Source organism: Lepidochelys olivacea (assembly GCF_965140295.1).
Source record: "Lepidochelys olivacea isolate rLepOli2 genome assembly, chromosome: 3".
NCBI classification, from domain to species: domain Eukaryota; kingdom Metazoa; phylum Chordata; order Testudines; family Cheloniidae; genus Lepidochelys; species Lepidochelys olivacea.
In genome coordinates this window covers 127117812-127130843 of record NC_140413.1, presented here as the reverse complement: position 1 = coordinate 127130843, position 13032 = coordinate 127117812, and the positions used below count along the sequence as shown (strand labels likewise).

The window sequence follows — 13032 nt, the reverse complement described above, 5'->3', positions numbered from 1 at the left end:
TTATGATTTTGTTTATTTTTTTTCTGCTTTAATGTGTGCCAGGTGTTTTATAGGTACACAGTGAGACAGATTTTTGTCCCAAAGTTCGTACTGGTAGGATGTAAATAGACAACATGCGGACAAGGGGATGAAATGAAAAGATTTTTGTGTGTGTGACCTTATGGATGGAGCACTTGACTGGGACTCAGGAGACCAGGGTTCTAGTTCTGGCTCTGCTGCTGGCCTACTGGGTGACCGTGGGCAAGTCATTTCACCTCTCTGTGTCTGTTTTACCTTCTGTAAGATGGGGGTGATGACACTGACCTCCTTTGTGAAGCACTTTGAGATTTGCAAATGTAAAGCTCTGTGTAATAGGTAGGTATTATTTCCATTATTTTAAACCTTGCCTTCATTATTGTTTCCAGTCCCTAAACCTCTAGTCATTTATTATTAAGTAAACCCTAACCTAATGTTCTGTGTATTTTCTTTTGTACTTAGCTAGAAAAATTAGCCCTTCTAACACTCCCTCGCAACCAGCAGCAATCATCTTTGATATGGTATATGTGGCTCAAGTCCTGCATTGTGTTCTGTATGGGAATATCCCTGCACCCTCCCAGAGCCCCATTGCAGTCCATGGGGCTCTGAGCAGGAACAGGGGTTTGTCCTAATACAGCAGCTTGAAGGACAGAGGACTTTGTTTTTACCAGAAAAATGTGTGAGACTCTTACCCAAATCCATCGGTGTGTTTGTAAAAAACAGCAAGAAAAACAACATGCCTCACAATTGCATATTGAAGAAACACACGTCAAGTGAAAATGTGCTCACTGCATCTGCTCGTGACCAGGAAGTGGTGATCCCCTTGCACGTGTCATGTATCATATAACAGGCAAGGTGGGTTAGGCAATATCTTCTATGGGATCAACTTCTGTCTGTGAAAGAGACCGAGCTCCTGAGCTACACCGAGCTCGCCTGCCGGTCTCTGTGTAGCTCAAAAGCTTGGGTCTCTTTCACTAAAAAAATTGGTTCAATTAAAAAATAGCACCTCACCCTCCTTGTCCTGGGATCAACATGGCGACAGTAATGCTGCAAACATGTATTGCATAATCAACGAGGGCACAGTGCTCTTCTTCTTCATGCTGCTCAGTGGATGCTCCTGAAACACCTGTTCCTGATTCTCTTTTATAAGAGTAGCCTTTTTAAAAATTTGAATTGATTGATAGACCTGTGTTTAAACTATAGTGTCTCTGGGGACTGAGCTCAGCTCCTGTGCAGCCAAAGTTTCAAATCAATAGGGTGAAAGTTACCTTTTAAGATTCTCTCGGACTGGGAGACTCTTAGGGGCACATGAAGAGCAAACACAGCGACCACAAACACAGTTACAAGTCAAAAATCTTGTTTGTATTATCAGTTATAAGTTACACTCGCATACAGATCTACACAACCTGAGAGCCCAAGCAACAGACAATGCTTTATTCATACCCAAAGATGATATTAGAGTCTTGTGGATCTCTCAACAGATGGTCATTGATAGAGGGGTGGTTCCTGCTAGGGTCTTCTGAATGTGGTCTTACGCTGGGGTCTTCCCACTGTGTTGCAATCAGGGAATTGCTTTTGTCTTGTTGTTCTGAGCACACCGAACCCATATGTATATGCATGAGGGTTCCAACCCTTCTTTTCCTTAACTGTACTTCCATGCCCCATAAATTTTGGGAGCCTCCACTAGGTTGTTCTCTTAGTTCCCTTTTTTCTTATTAACATCTTATTAATATTTATGTACACATGTTCCCATGGTAACTTGCAGTCAGAAGAGAACTTTCCATGATGTATCAATCAGGTACCATGCTGTCTAGATGGGTATATTACAGTCTATTTTTCTATAACATCACCTATTGGCACATCCTTTGCAGTAATCATGTGGTTTTATTGGTATAGGGTTATTCTTAGGTCACCCACTTATGTCAAGCTTCCTTAAGTGTAGTGAGGCTAAGCTGAAGTTTTACAGGCCTTACCCTGTAGGCCTTTCATTACAGCCATGCTTTACTTATATATCGAATATGCAGTCATCACTCCTAAATACTTGTCAGTCTTATACCCCTATAGTCTCACCCTACTTATACAATCAATGTGTGATAGAATCATAGAATATCAGAGTTGGAAGGGACCTCAGGAGGTCATCTAGTCCAACCCCCTGCTCAAAGCAGGACCAATCCCCAATTTTTGCCCCAGATCCCTAAATGGCCCCCTCAAAGGATTGAACTCACAACCCTGGGTTTAGCAGGCCAATGCTCAAACCACTTGAATAGATATATGAAATAGCATTTGGGTTAACCACAACAATAAAACAATTAAATTATCAAATGAATAAAGTGGCTACAAGAGCGTAAATAGGAGTATTTAATTTACCTTCTTGATGCCATTTTTCATATACAGCACACTCATAAGAACTGCCATACTGGGCCAGACTAAAGGTCCATCTAGTCTAGTATCCTGTCTTTCGACAGTGGCCAATGCCAGGTGCTTCAGAGGGAATGAACAGAGCAGGTAATCATCAAGTGATCCATCCCATTGCCCATTCCCAGCTTCTGGCAAACAGAGGTTAGGGACACAATCCCTGCCCATCTGGCTAATAGCCATTGATGGACCTGTCCTCCATGAATTTATCTAGTTCTGTTTTGGGTTAGGGTTTGGGTTTATTCCGTTTATCTGAATGGCTTCAGGGAAACTGAAACTTTCGGCTAACCAGGTGTTTGGAGAAACCAAAGTGTTACATTGAGCTGCAGTTTCACTGATATAGAAATATGGGGAATGAAGCAAGTAATGCTAATATTTGCTTAATACTTTGTACTTTATTAAAGAGTAAAAAATAAACCTCTTGAGTTTATTAAGCCACCAAAATTGTATTAAAATTGTGTCCACAGTGGTTTTAATATAATTTTAGCATTTAAATGCAATAACATTGGGTTTATTCCTTAATAAAATAGAAAGTATTAAGTATTAAAAGTGCAAAGCCCTTGATTAGTACTAACTAGCGGTAAGCGTCTAATTGAGAAGTTATTAGCTGGTGAATAACTAATGTAGGGCGACGTGGGGGACACACAATGGATTCAGATAACAAGGATTTTGGTGTACAGGGAATTGGGATAACTGGAATTATACTGTACCTTTATCATGACCCTCTTATTCTCCTTTCTAAATTTATGAGGTCCTAATCATATGTGTTTTTATATGGAAGCCTTTTCTTGCCTCTAATAATTTATTGCCTGTTGCTGAAGCCTTTCTGTTTCTCATATAAACTTATTGAGAAGGGGCAAGCAAAATTGAATGTATTACTCAACATAAGAGAGTGCCATCAGTTTGTACACTTCCATTTTTATTCTCTATAGCAAGAATAATTCAACCCAGCGTCTCATTTGCTTTTTGGACCACAATTTTACCTTAGATACTTTCATTGCATAGGCTTGTTGAGGGATTCCTAGAGGCTTGTTCCTCAGCCCCCATTAAGTCCCCTGCATTCAGAGTCAACAATATATTCCTTTCAGAACTAAAGACATTCATCTGGGATGGGAACATAACACTAACACTCCATGAAACATAGAGCAATAACTCCAGTTACCTGTTGTTTTGCTCAGTTAGCAGAGTCATTGCAGTTTTATTAATAGATAAACAGATTGTTAAGGCTAGAAGGGACCATTATAGTTATAGTCTGACCTGCACAACACAGGCCCTAGAATTTCACCCAGTAATTTCCTGCACTAAGCCCATGTCTTGTGGATGACAGAGTCATATGTCTCAAAGACTTGTGTAGCCCTTCTTCCAATTACTTAGCCCAGTTCTCTTATCTCTACTGCAAATTCATAGTTCATGCAGCATCAACCAGTCATGCATGTCCTTTTAGGTTCTGGTTCATCATAGATTGTTGTTTGTTGCTGAGTGTAAATGTCTTAGGTCTGTATCTGCAGTTCCTGGATAGAGCTGTGTGAATAACTGATTTTTTTCTGTTCAACCGGTAAATGGAAATTTTAAAAAAAAATCACTTTGGTTTGCCCCCCGCCCCGCCCCCAAAAAAATTCTAATATTTTTTGTGAATCAAAACTTGAAAAAATTTCTTTTTTGGGTTGAACAACATGTTTTGTTCTACCTGAAATAAAGCATTTCATCTTGCCTGTGGTAAATAAAGTGGGGGGATAGCTCCCTTTGATGGACACCTAGCCAGCCAGTTAGCTGTAAAATCCCTCTTGGTAACTGTTCTTTACTTGCTTTACCTGTAAAGGGTTAAAAAGTCCCCCAGGTAAAGAAAAAAAAGTGGGCACCTGATCAAAAGAGCCAATGGGAAGGCTAGAACTTTTTAAAATGAGGAAAGAAACTTTCCCTTTGACTGTTGTTCTCTGGGCTAGAGAGACAGAGCAGCCATGCTATAAGCAGCTTTAAGCAAGGTATGATCATAAATCATCAGATCATACCTAGAACTACTTATCTGAACTCCAAATGTGTAAGTAGATCAGAATGTTAAGCTAGATGTGATCAGGTTTATTTCTGTTTATTTTTTAAGGCTTGTGCATCTCCTCTGTGCTAACCTCTGATGCTTTTGTTTGCTTGTAATCTTTAAGCTGAACCCCCAAGAAATCTGTTTTGAGTGCTTAATTTTTATAATTGTTTCTTTTAAGATCTAGCAAAAAGCCTGAGTTCCAGATGTATTTTTTCCCTTTTTGTTTTTAATAAAATTTACCTTCTTTAAGAACAGGATTGGATTTTTGGTGTCCTAAGAGGTTTGTGCATGTTGTTTGATTAGCTGATTTCCTTTGTTTTCTTTCTCAGCTCTTTCTTTGCCCACCTCGAGTTGTGTGCTTGACTTTTATTATTCTTGATGTGTTCTGTGTACAGCCATCTGTGAGGGTCACACAAGTTCTGGTAGTAAGTTTTATTGTTAGAAATCTTCCATGAAACGTGTGTTAACTAACACCTAGTCTCAGCAAACTCTAAGTTGAAGTACTTTTTGTCTGTACAATTTGGTTCCAATCCTAATCAAGTCAAAGTAAATGAGTTTTACAGTTGGCTCCAAAAAAAAGCAGAATCAGGCATTTTATCTTTTTTTAAAAAACTCTATGTTGTGGCAATTAATGTTTCAGTTTAGAAGCCATAAATCAGAATCAAAAATATAAATATTACTATGAAGTGTAAGTATGTCAGTTGATCCCCACCTCTGTTGTTTATTCTTGCCTTAAGCACAGCCATTTGGTGGATTTCATTTCCATCAAGTTCTTTGGCAGTAAAAATTACTCAGAGGGAAGCTGATTAATAATTTACTGCCATGAATTTTGAAGTGCAATGAATTTTTCAAGTTGATCTGACTGGTAGTATGCTTATACATAGAACAATGAATGTACAGTTTAATCTAATTTCTTTCTTGGCTTGTACCTTTTTATTAGTCATTGGGCAAATTGGATATTCTATGGCTAACTGTAAGTTATGGATCTTTCACTCTGAGACTTCATCTTATTCATTTGTTCTTCTGAAGCTAAGCTAAATAACAGTGGCTCAGAAGCATAAAATGCACACATGATACTTGTAGAATTTTTTCTCTTTTCTGTGCCTTCACTTCATATTATCTAAGACAGGACACCTGATACGTAACAAGTACGTGATAGTTTTGGATAATTTTTCTTTGGAGTTTATTGCAAAACAGACTCATTTAATGGCCTTTAATGATGACTGAAAATTGCAGTATATTAGACTGTAAGAATCCCATTGCAACATGAAGGCAGTGACAGATCTTATAGTAAAAGCCATCAATAACTGTTTTTAACTCTGGGACACGCTACGTGTTTTAAATCTTTTTTTTTTTAATTGATGGTGCAACTCCTTGTGCCGTAAGAGTTGGGAAGGGCTAATTGCATCCACGTAAGTAAGAGTAGCAGAATCTAGATCTAATATCGAAATATTTTATTTTTTTGGTGAACAACAAGTATATTTTTTGAACTTTATAAACCCACTGTGGTTTTGAGTGGTGGCATAATAGATGGGCTTTCCATATATATGATGGAAAAGATTTAAGAAAACTGAGCAATCCCATCTATTATGCCATCAACCGAGCTATCATTCAAAACCACAATGGTTAAGACAGTTCAAAAATACTTTTGTTAATCACACCCCCAAAAATTACAATATTAGATCTAGATTTTGCTTTCCTTATTCATGTGATGAAATAAGGTACTTCTTGAATAGTCAAGAACAGTGGTTCTCAACCAGAGGTACACGTACCCCAGGGGGTAGGCAGAGGTCTTCCAAGGGGTGCATCAACCCATCTCAATATTTGCCTAATTTTACAACAGGCTCCATAAAAAGCACTGGCAAAGTCAGCACAAACTTAAATTTCATACAGACAAAATGAGAAAGTAATCTTTTTTTTTCTGCAATAGTGTGCTGTGACACTTTCGTATTTTTATGTCTGATTTTGTAAGCAAATAGTTTTTAAGTGAGGAGAAACTTGGGGTACGCAAGACAAATCGGACTCCTGAAAGGGATAAAGTAATTTGGAAAGATTGAGAAACACTGGTCTAGGACATGCCTTCTTCCAGGCACAGGGGGCTGGGTGGAAACAAGATAAGAGAAGGATATAAAAAGCATTATTAAGCTTTTGCAGCAGGTATGGAGCAATGCGGTTCGGGAAAGAAAAAACAAGATCAAAAAGTTAGGTGGAAACCTAAGTTCACCAGGACCTTGAAAGCAAGGGTGCAGAGTTCACATTTGATGTAGAAGATGAGAAGAAGCCAATGACAGGATCTGGAGGAGGAGGACGCAGTCAGAGCAGCTGACAAGGTAGATGCTTTTCACAGCTACATAATTGATAGGAGTTGGGGTGGGGTGCAGGAAGATATAGGTGGGGAAGATAGGGCCTGTGTAAGCTGAGACCATAAACTCCGTGACATCTTAGGAAAATGGTCATGGTTGCTGTTGCAGTTATAGATAGGTTTGGTTGGTTGTTTTTTTACCCTTGCCACTAACCGATCAATAGAGCAGCCTGTGATAATCATGACACAGCCCCTGAAGGTGCCTGAAGAGACCCAGTAAGCAATTAACACAAAAAGTGTATTTCTCTTTAAGGCTGATCAGTTGCAGTGGTGCTGTCAGTTAGCCTCTGAGAACCTTCCCCAGTATGGTGGTGTCACTGTTGTCTCAGACCTTTTTTCAGTTGAGTCATTAATAAGTCCTCAGCACTGTTCTCTTGCCATATAAGGACATAGGCGGAAAGGTATGTCTTGATGGTCTTTAGCAGTTGGAAAGGAAAGATAATTAAGGCCAAGGAGCCCAAGCTGTATGTGGCTGGCACAGAAATACTTTGGGTCTCAGAACCACATTGAGATGCAGTAGTTTTCTAAAGGAAATCTAAAAATAGGGAGGGAAAGCATAGGTCTGCATGTGTCCAGTATAATGAGTAACTCAGAATTACTGATTTAGTTGGGGATTGGCCCTGCTTTGAGCAGGGGGTTGGACTAGGTGACCTCCTAGTTGGAGGTCCCTTCCAACCCTGATATTCTATGATTTTATACTGTACAAAGAGCAAGGTTCCTATTCTGTATGTATGTATACATTCTTAACATTTGTAGACTCCCATCACAATATAATAATAATCACAATACTTAACCTTTATATAGTGCTTTATCTTTTCAAAGTGTTGTACAAACTACTATTTAAATGTAAAGCCTTTAGGTAATCTGTAATATCTGCGCTGTGTGCTGGAGTTTAATGTTGTTCAGGAAAAAATGTTTTAACTTCACACAGATAAAGGTAAAAAACGTAATCCACAGAATAAAATGAGCTTCAGACGCTACTATTTAGCAGCGGGCTCATGGTGTCTTTCAATCTTCTCTTAGGAGAATCTCTTTTACAATAGCTGGTTTCTTCTCAGATCTGGCCCATATTGTATATGGTAATTATAGCTCTGCTGAAATTCCAAGCTAAAAACAGAAATGCAGCATGTGCTTATTTTCCCCCTACAGTTCTCAAGCCAAGAGATTGGAAAAGACTGGCTGGGAGAACAGGAGTGCAAGCAATAGACACGTCTACTCTTTATTGCAAACCTGCTCTGCCTGGGAGTTGGTAGCTGTCATTTTCTGGTGCTTATTATGTATGCAGCAAAAGCTGATCTGATTGGATGTAGTAGGACCTAAGGCGAGGGAGCGAGGGAGTGGAAAGGGAGTTCTGCTTGCAGCACTGAAATGTAAACAGTGGAAAGAAAGACAGAGTAAAAAGCACTTATGCTCTGAGCAGCAAACAGCACACTGCAAGATTTGATGGCTCTTGTAATATACCTTCTGTGTATCTATCTGTACACGACTTGATGAATTAGCAAAGATACTTCTGATAATCTCTCTTCCGTGGATTTAATATAAGGGGCAACTGGGATGCACTAGCCTTCTTCGTCACTGCAGCTCCTCTCTGCTCTGCACTGTAGTTCAAACGGGGCAATGGAAATGAATATGAAGAAGTTCACAGTGCGTAGGTTCTTTTCAGTATATCTCCGCAAGAAGTCTCGGTCGAAGAGCTCAAGTTTAAGTAGATTTGAGGTAAATTTTTATTAAGTTCTTTATATGTGGCAAATACTCTTGTGTGCTTTTTATAGAGGTGGGGGATGGCTGCACTTGCTGATGTAATCAGCAGTTAAAGGTAATCTTCCTCTATAGGTGGTGGTGTTTGCAATGGTATTATTCAATATCACTAAGCTTTTTTTGTAATGCACTGTATATTGCAAAATATATTTGGCATGTTATTGAGGCTTATTTCACTGGCATAGCACGTGAGAAGGAAACCTGAATCAGGACATTATAAACTTGTTTGAAATAATTACAGATTCACCTAAATTAGCACAGACAGCACCAGAATCTATAGTAGCTGCCTGCTTTACTCTTCCTAACCCCACCCACAACTCAGTCTATTGCAATACTTGGTGTTCAATTATTTTTTTCATGGTTTGCGAAAGTGACTCACCGTTCTTTTATCCAGGATAGTAATTGCCCTTGCTTTGTCTTCCTATAGGCTCCCATCCTTGTCACATATTTGCATTCATCTTCTCTTCAGCCCATCCATCCTGGCATTTTTCTGTTACTGAAAAGGAGAAGTTGTTTGGGAAAATGTCAAAATAATCTATATAAAATGTGTTCACACTATCACCAAGTGAAATGCATTTTCAGTCAGAAAGAAGTATTCATGTATAAGAATGTTTGGATGGGGCAGGATCAGGATTTCTGTATTCCATCCATCACATCGTTTTTTGACCCTGTATCTGGATTTGGGAACAGTCAGTTTTATATATATAATTTTTTGTTCTCTTTGTCATTGCAGATGATCTGCTACCTCCCCATTAAAACAAAGGTATACAAGGCCTGATTCTCCCTTACTTGCATTTGTTTTTTCATAATTCCATTGACCTCAGTGAAGTTACTCTCAGTTTGTGCCAGTGTCCTGAGAGGAGGATCGGGTTCATACTGTGCAAATAAATTAAAAAAAATATATTTCCTTCATGTTATATCTAAGACATCAAATAGCTATTTGATGATAATGGTCTTGATATTGCATTGCTTAAGCAGGATATGATAAAGACTGAATTTAAATAGATTTTTTTTAACTATTTCCTGAAAAAATCGTATTGCTTGCCTAATTCTATTTCACCCATCAGATAGGAATACATCACAATAAAAAAACAAAACTCCACCAACTAATGTTGGCACCAATTGACATCCAGCCACGTTGATCCAAACCTCGTTGGCAGGGAAAATAAATTTCTCCTCCCTCAGCTTTGTGCCCAAATCATGGAAGTGCTAAATTAAAGAGATGTATCTTGCAACAGTCCATGAAAGTAATCAAATCCATGCTCCACCAGAGCAGATGCAAAGCCAGGTGCAAAGCTGTGGCTCTTCCACGAAGAAGTTCTACTCAGGGACTAACAAGAGCATCATGATTGATCATTAGTGCCTGGACAGAGCATAGCAGGAGATGACTTCTGAGGTGTCAGAGTCCCACCAGACCACTCGTGTTAACTATTTGTGTGACAATGCCATTGGTTCGTTACATTGGGAAGGAGCAGTTTCCACCATGCTAATAAACTAATCTGTTGGATAGTCTGACTCTGACTAGCACAACTCCTCTACATTTACAATAATTCAGATTCCTATTTTAAAAGAAGTCTTTAAAATTCTTTTGGACATAGTTATGAACAATAATTGCCTTTTAAACAAATTATTAGATTTTCTTTTAAATGTCTGGGATATTTTCTCTAAACTTGTTTTCTTGTACCAGGATTTACTGACTTTTAAATAATCTTGTTCAAGAACTATTGTAACCTATTTAAGTTACAAAGTATCACATCCACTCCCCACTTCCCTCCTTTATTTGGCAGTAATAACCCACTTTATGCAAAGTCACTCTGTATTATAATGCAACAGGGAACAGGGGGTTTTCAACCAGGAAGGGAAAAAAGTGATTTAAAAATCTGTTCTGCTATTTAAGTGTGAAAATCATCAGAGAAGTTCCGACTTAGTGGAAAAACCAAACACAAACACCAAGCCCCCTGTGTGAATCCCATCCCTTAGCACTTCTGCATATACACTCGTAATTGCAAGCTAATGAGTATTCATCAGCAAAATATAAAGAGCAAAGGAGGCTTGCTGGTAGTTGGATCGTTCAGAATAGGAGTATTCTCCTTCCAAATAGATACACTTATAAAGAGACAAAATATGAAGTCGGTACATAGAAATTTATCATGAACAAAAAATAAAATAAAGGCAGGGAACTTGGCGAAAATACACATAGCAATGTTTTGCTTAGTGGTTTGTTGCTAATGCACCTGGCAGAAACCATGTGTTGGTAGATCTGATTTGAAATTTATAGGAGGATCATTGTCTGTCTGTCTCCCTTTTACCCCTGTTTTGCTTCAAGTAATTTTATATCCTTAAATTACCACACTTGCTGTAATGTCTAAGATATATCTACTAGGTAAGGTTTTGCTGGTCATTTTATCTCCTCCCCCACCCCACCCCCCATTCTTGTGCTGTTACTGCTTGGTTTAACTCTAGTTGTACAAGATTCATAGCTCTGTAAATCAGAGGTATGGATGCAGAAGATGACTTTGCAAGTTGCAGACCAAAACTTGATCTTTGCTTAATGGCTGCAGTACACCAATATCACTTCTTTATCGGAGACATCCAAATCCATTGCCTCATTTACACTATTAGGTTTTTAACTTGTTCATGACTTAAGTTGTGCATGAGAAAGGTAGTGGAGACCAATACTATGGTAAATAAGGAACATGTTGGGGTTTGTGGGGTTTTTGTTTTTTTTTTTCTTATCCAAAATGTGTCCTTTATATTATTCTGGAGAAACTCAGCTCAAATTTGTAATTATGTTGTTACATATTTAGTTTTTAAGTTTTATACTATTTTTCAATATTTCTTAACTTTCATTTATATTTTGTGATGTAATATTATTCAACATGCAGGGTCAACTTCTGCCCTTGTACATGTGCACACAATTCCCATTGAAGTCCACTGAACACCCAGTGAAATCAAGGGGAATTGCAAATGTGGAACTGAAAGCAGAGTTTTGTTTATAGTTCTTACTGAGTGTCAATGAGCATAAATGTAAAACCACCAGGAGAAAGTGCACATGGCACAGATCTGCTAAAGACTTTGAGCCCCACTGGAATGTGTCTTGTGGCAGAGATGAAGATTCCTTGACTTATAAATAAAGGTTAAATATGACATTCTAATAAAACAATGCAGTAAAGATGCAACAAGCAAAGAATTTAATTATAATATTTATTCCAATGATGCAAAAGCCTTTCCCGCCTTTAAATGTTTCTGGAAACATGAGAATCTAAAACATTTACCAGGAAAGAACAACTGCCGATGTTCTCCATTTTTGTTATTTTCAGTTATTTTTAACTTTGTGTTTAGTCACACTAATATCTATGATCCATATTCTAGCCCTGTCTAGATCCTTGATATAATGTTGACCAAGGCTCCAAAGTGAGTCAGTACAACTCTTAGAGAAGACAGTCCTGGCTGATAGCTCTGTAGAGCTGTCATCTTGGGAAAGACCATGACCATCAGCAAAAAGATTTCCCCTGAATCTCTCCCCTCCATGGAAATCTGATTAATTTCTGCAGAGCCTGAGCAAGAGGATCATGATCTGTGGGGTAGGGCTCTTCATCTCTGCCATAAGACACCTTCCAGTGGGGCTCAAAGTCTTTAGCAAATCCATGCTGTGTGCACTTGGGAGGCTAGACCCAATAAAAATGATGTCTCCAACCTCTGAGAAGCTCTATTGGTCCAAGGCACAGTGTGCTCATGGAGTCCTGAGTCCCTTTCTAAATTGGGCCTGACCACTTCCAAGGTTAGGTGTGTCACTCCAGATACAAGTAATGTGAATCTTAATGGCTAATAGTCCCTCCCCCCAATAAACTCCTTCCACAGTAGAGAGCCAGGATTTGACCTAATATGAAGGCTGGGGGAGGGGGGGGAGTGCAACTTAATCAGCCACCTTCATAGTCTCAGGTCATTAGTCCCAACTGTGGTTCCACTATCCTCATTCCTTTCTTTGATGAAGGACATTTCTTTTTCTGGTGATTGGAATATAATCAAGCCCTTGCGAGTTCTTCTCCAATTCCTATGTGCTGCTTTGCAAAGCCAGATCAGTACATCTTTGTGTCTTGGTATGTAAATCCTTGGAGCTATTGGATGGCTTCACGCGAAGTATTGTAACATCTTTGGAGCTGCAAAGATAATACAGTTATTGGGGCATATAAATACATAGATATAATTTCACATCTCACTAATGAACAGTAACACAAGGAGTTTGTAAGAAATAAAATTCCTTGCTGAGATCATTCAGCATGCAACAAGATTGTTTAAAATAGCAAATCAACAAATCACTTTTCTGAAAATGTTCCTGGATTAGACCTTTCAGCGTGTTCAGGGTCTCCATCTACACTTATTATTTTTATATCAACTTATTTTCAACATCCTCCTCCTTTTTCCTGACTGTAAGATTGTTCTCATG

At 38.6% G+C, this 13032-nt stretch overlaps 1 protein-coding gene across 2 annotated transcripts in view; it reads left to right on the top strand.

The window, feature by feature from the left end:
- Positions 1–13032, top strand: part of RPS6KA2 (ribosomal protein S6 kinase A2) — a 475722-nt gene that overhangs the window by 209710 nt on the left and 252980 nt on the right. Inside the window, exon 1 of one of the 2 annotated variants that reach the window (XM_084622452.1) lies at positions 8206–8543. The exons of the other annotated variant lie outside the window; for it this stretch is intronic. Coding sequence (XP_084478578.1) covers positions 8445–8543 — 99 coding nt within the window. The 5' untranslated portion in view covers positions 8206–8444. Of the gene's footprint in view, positions 1–8205; positions 8544–13032 lie in introns of those variants that run through there. 2 annotated transcript variants of the gene reach the window in all.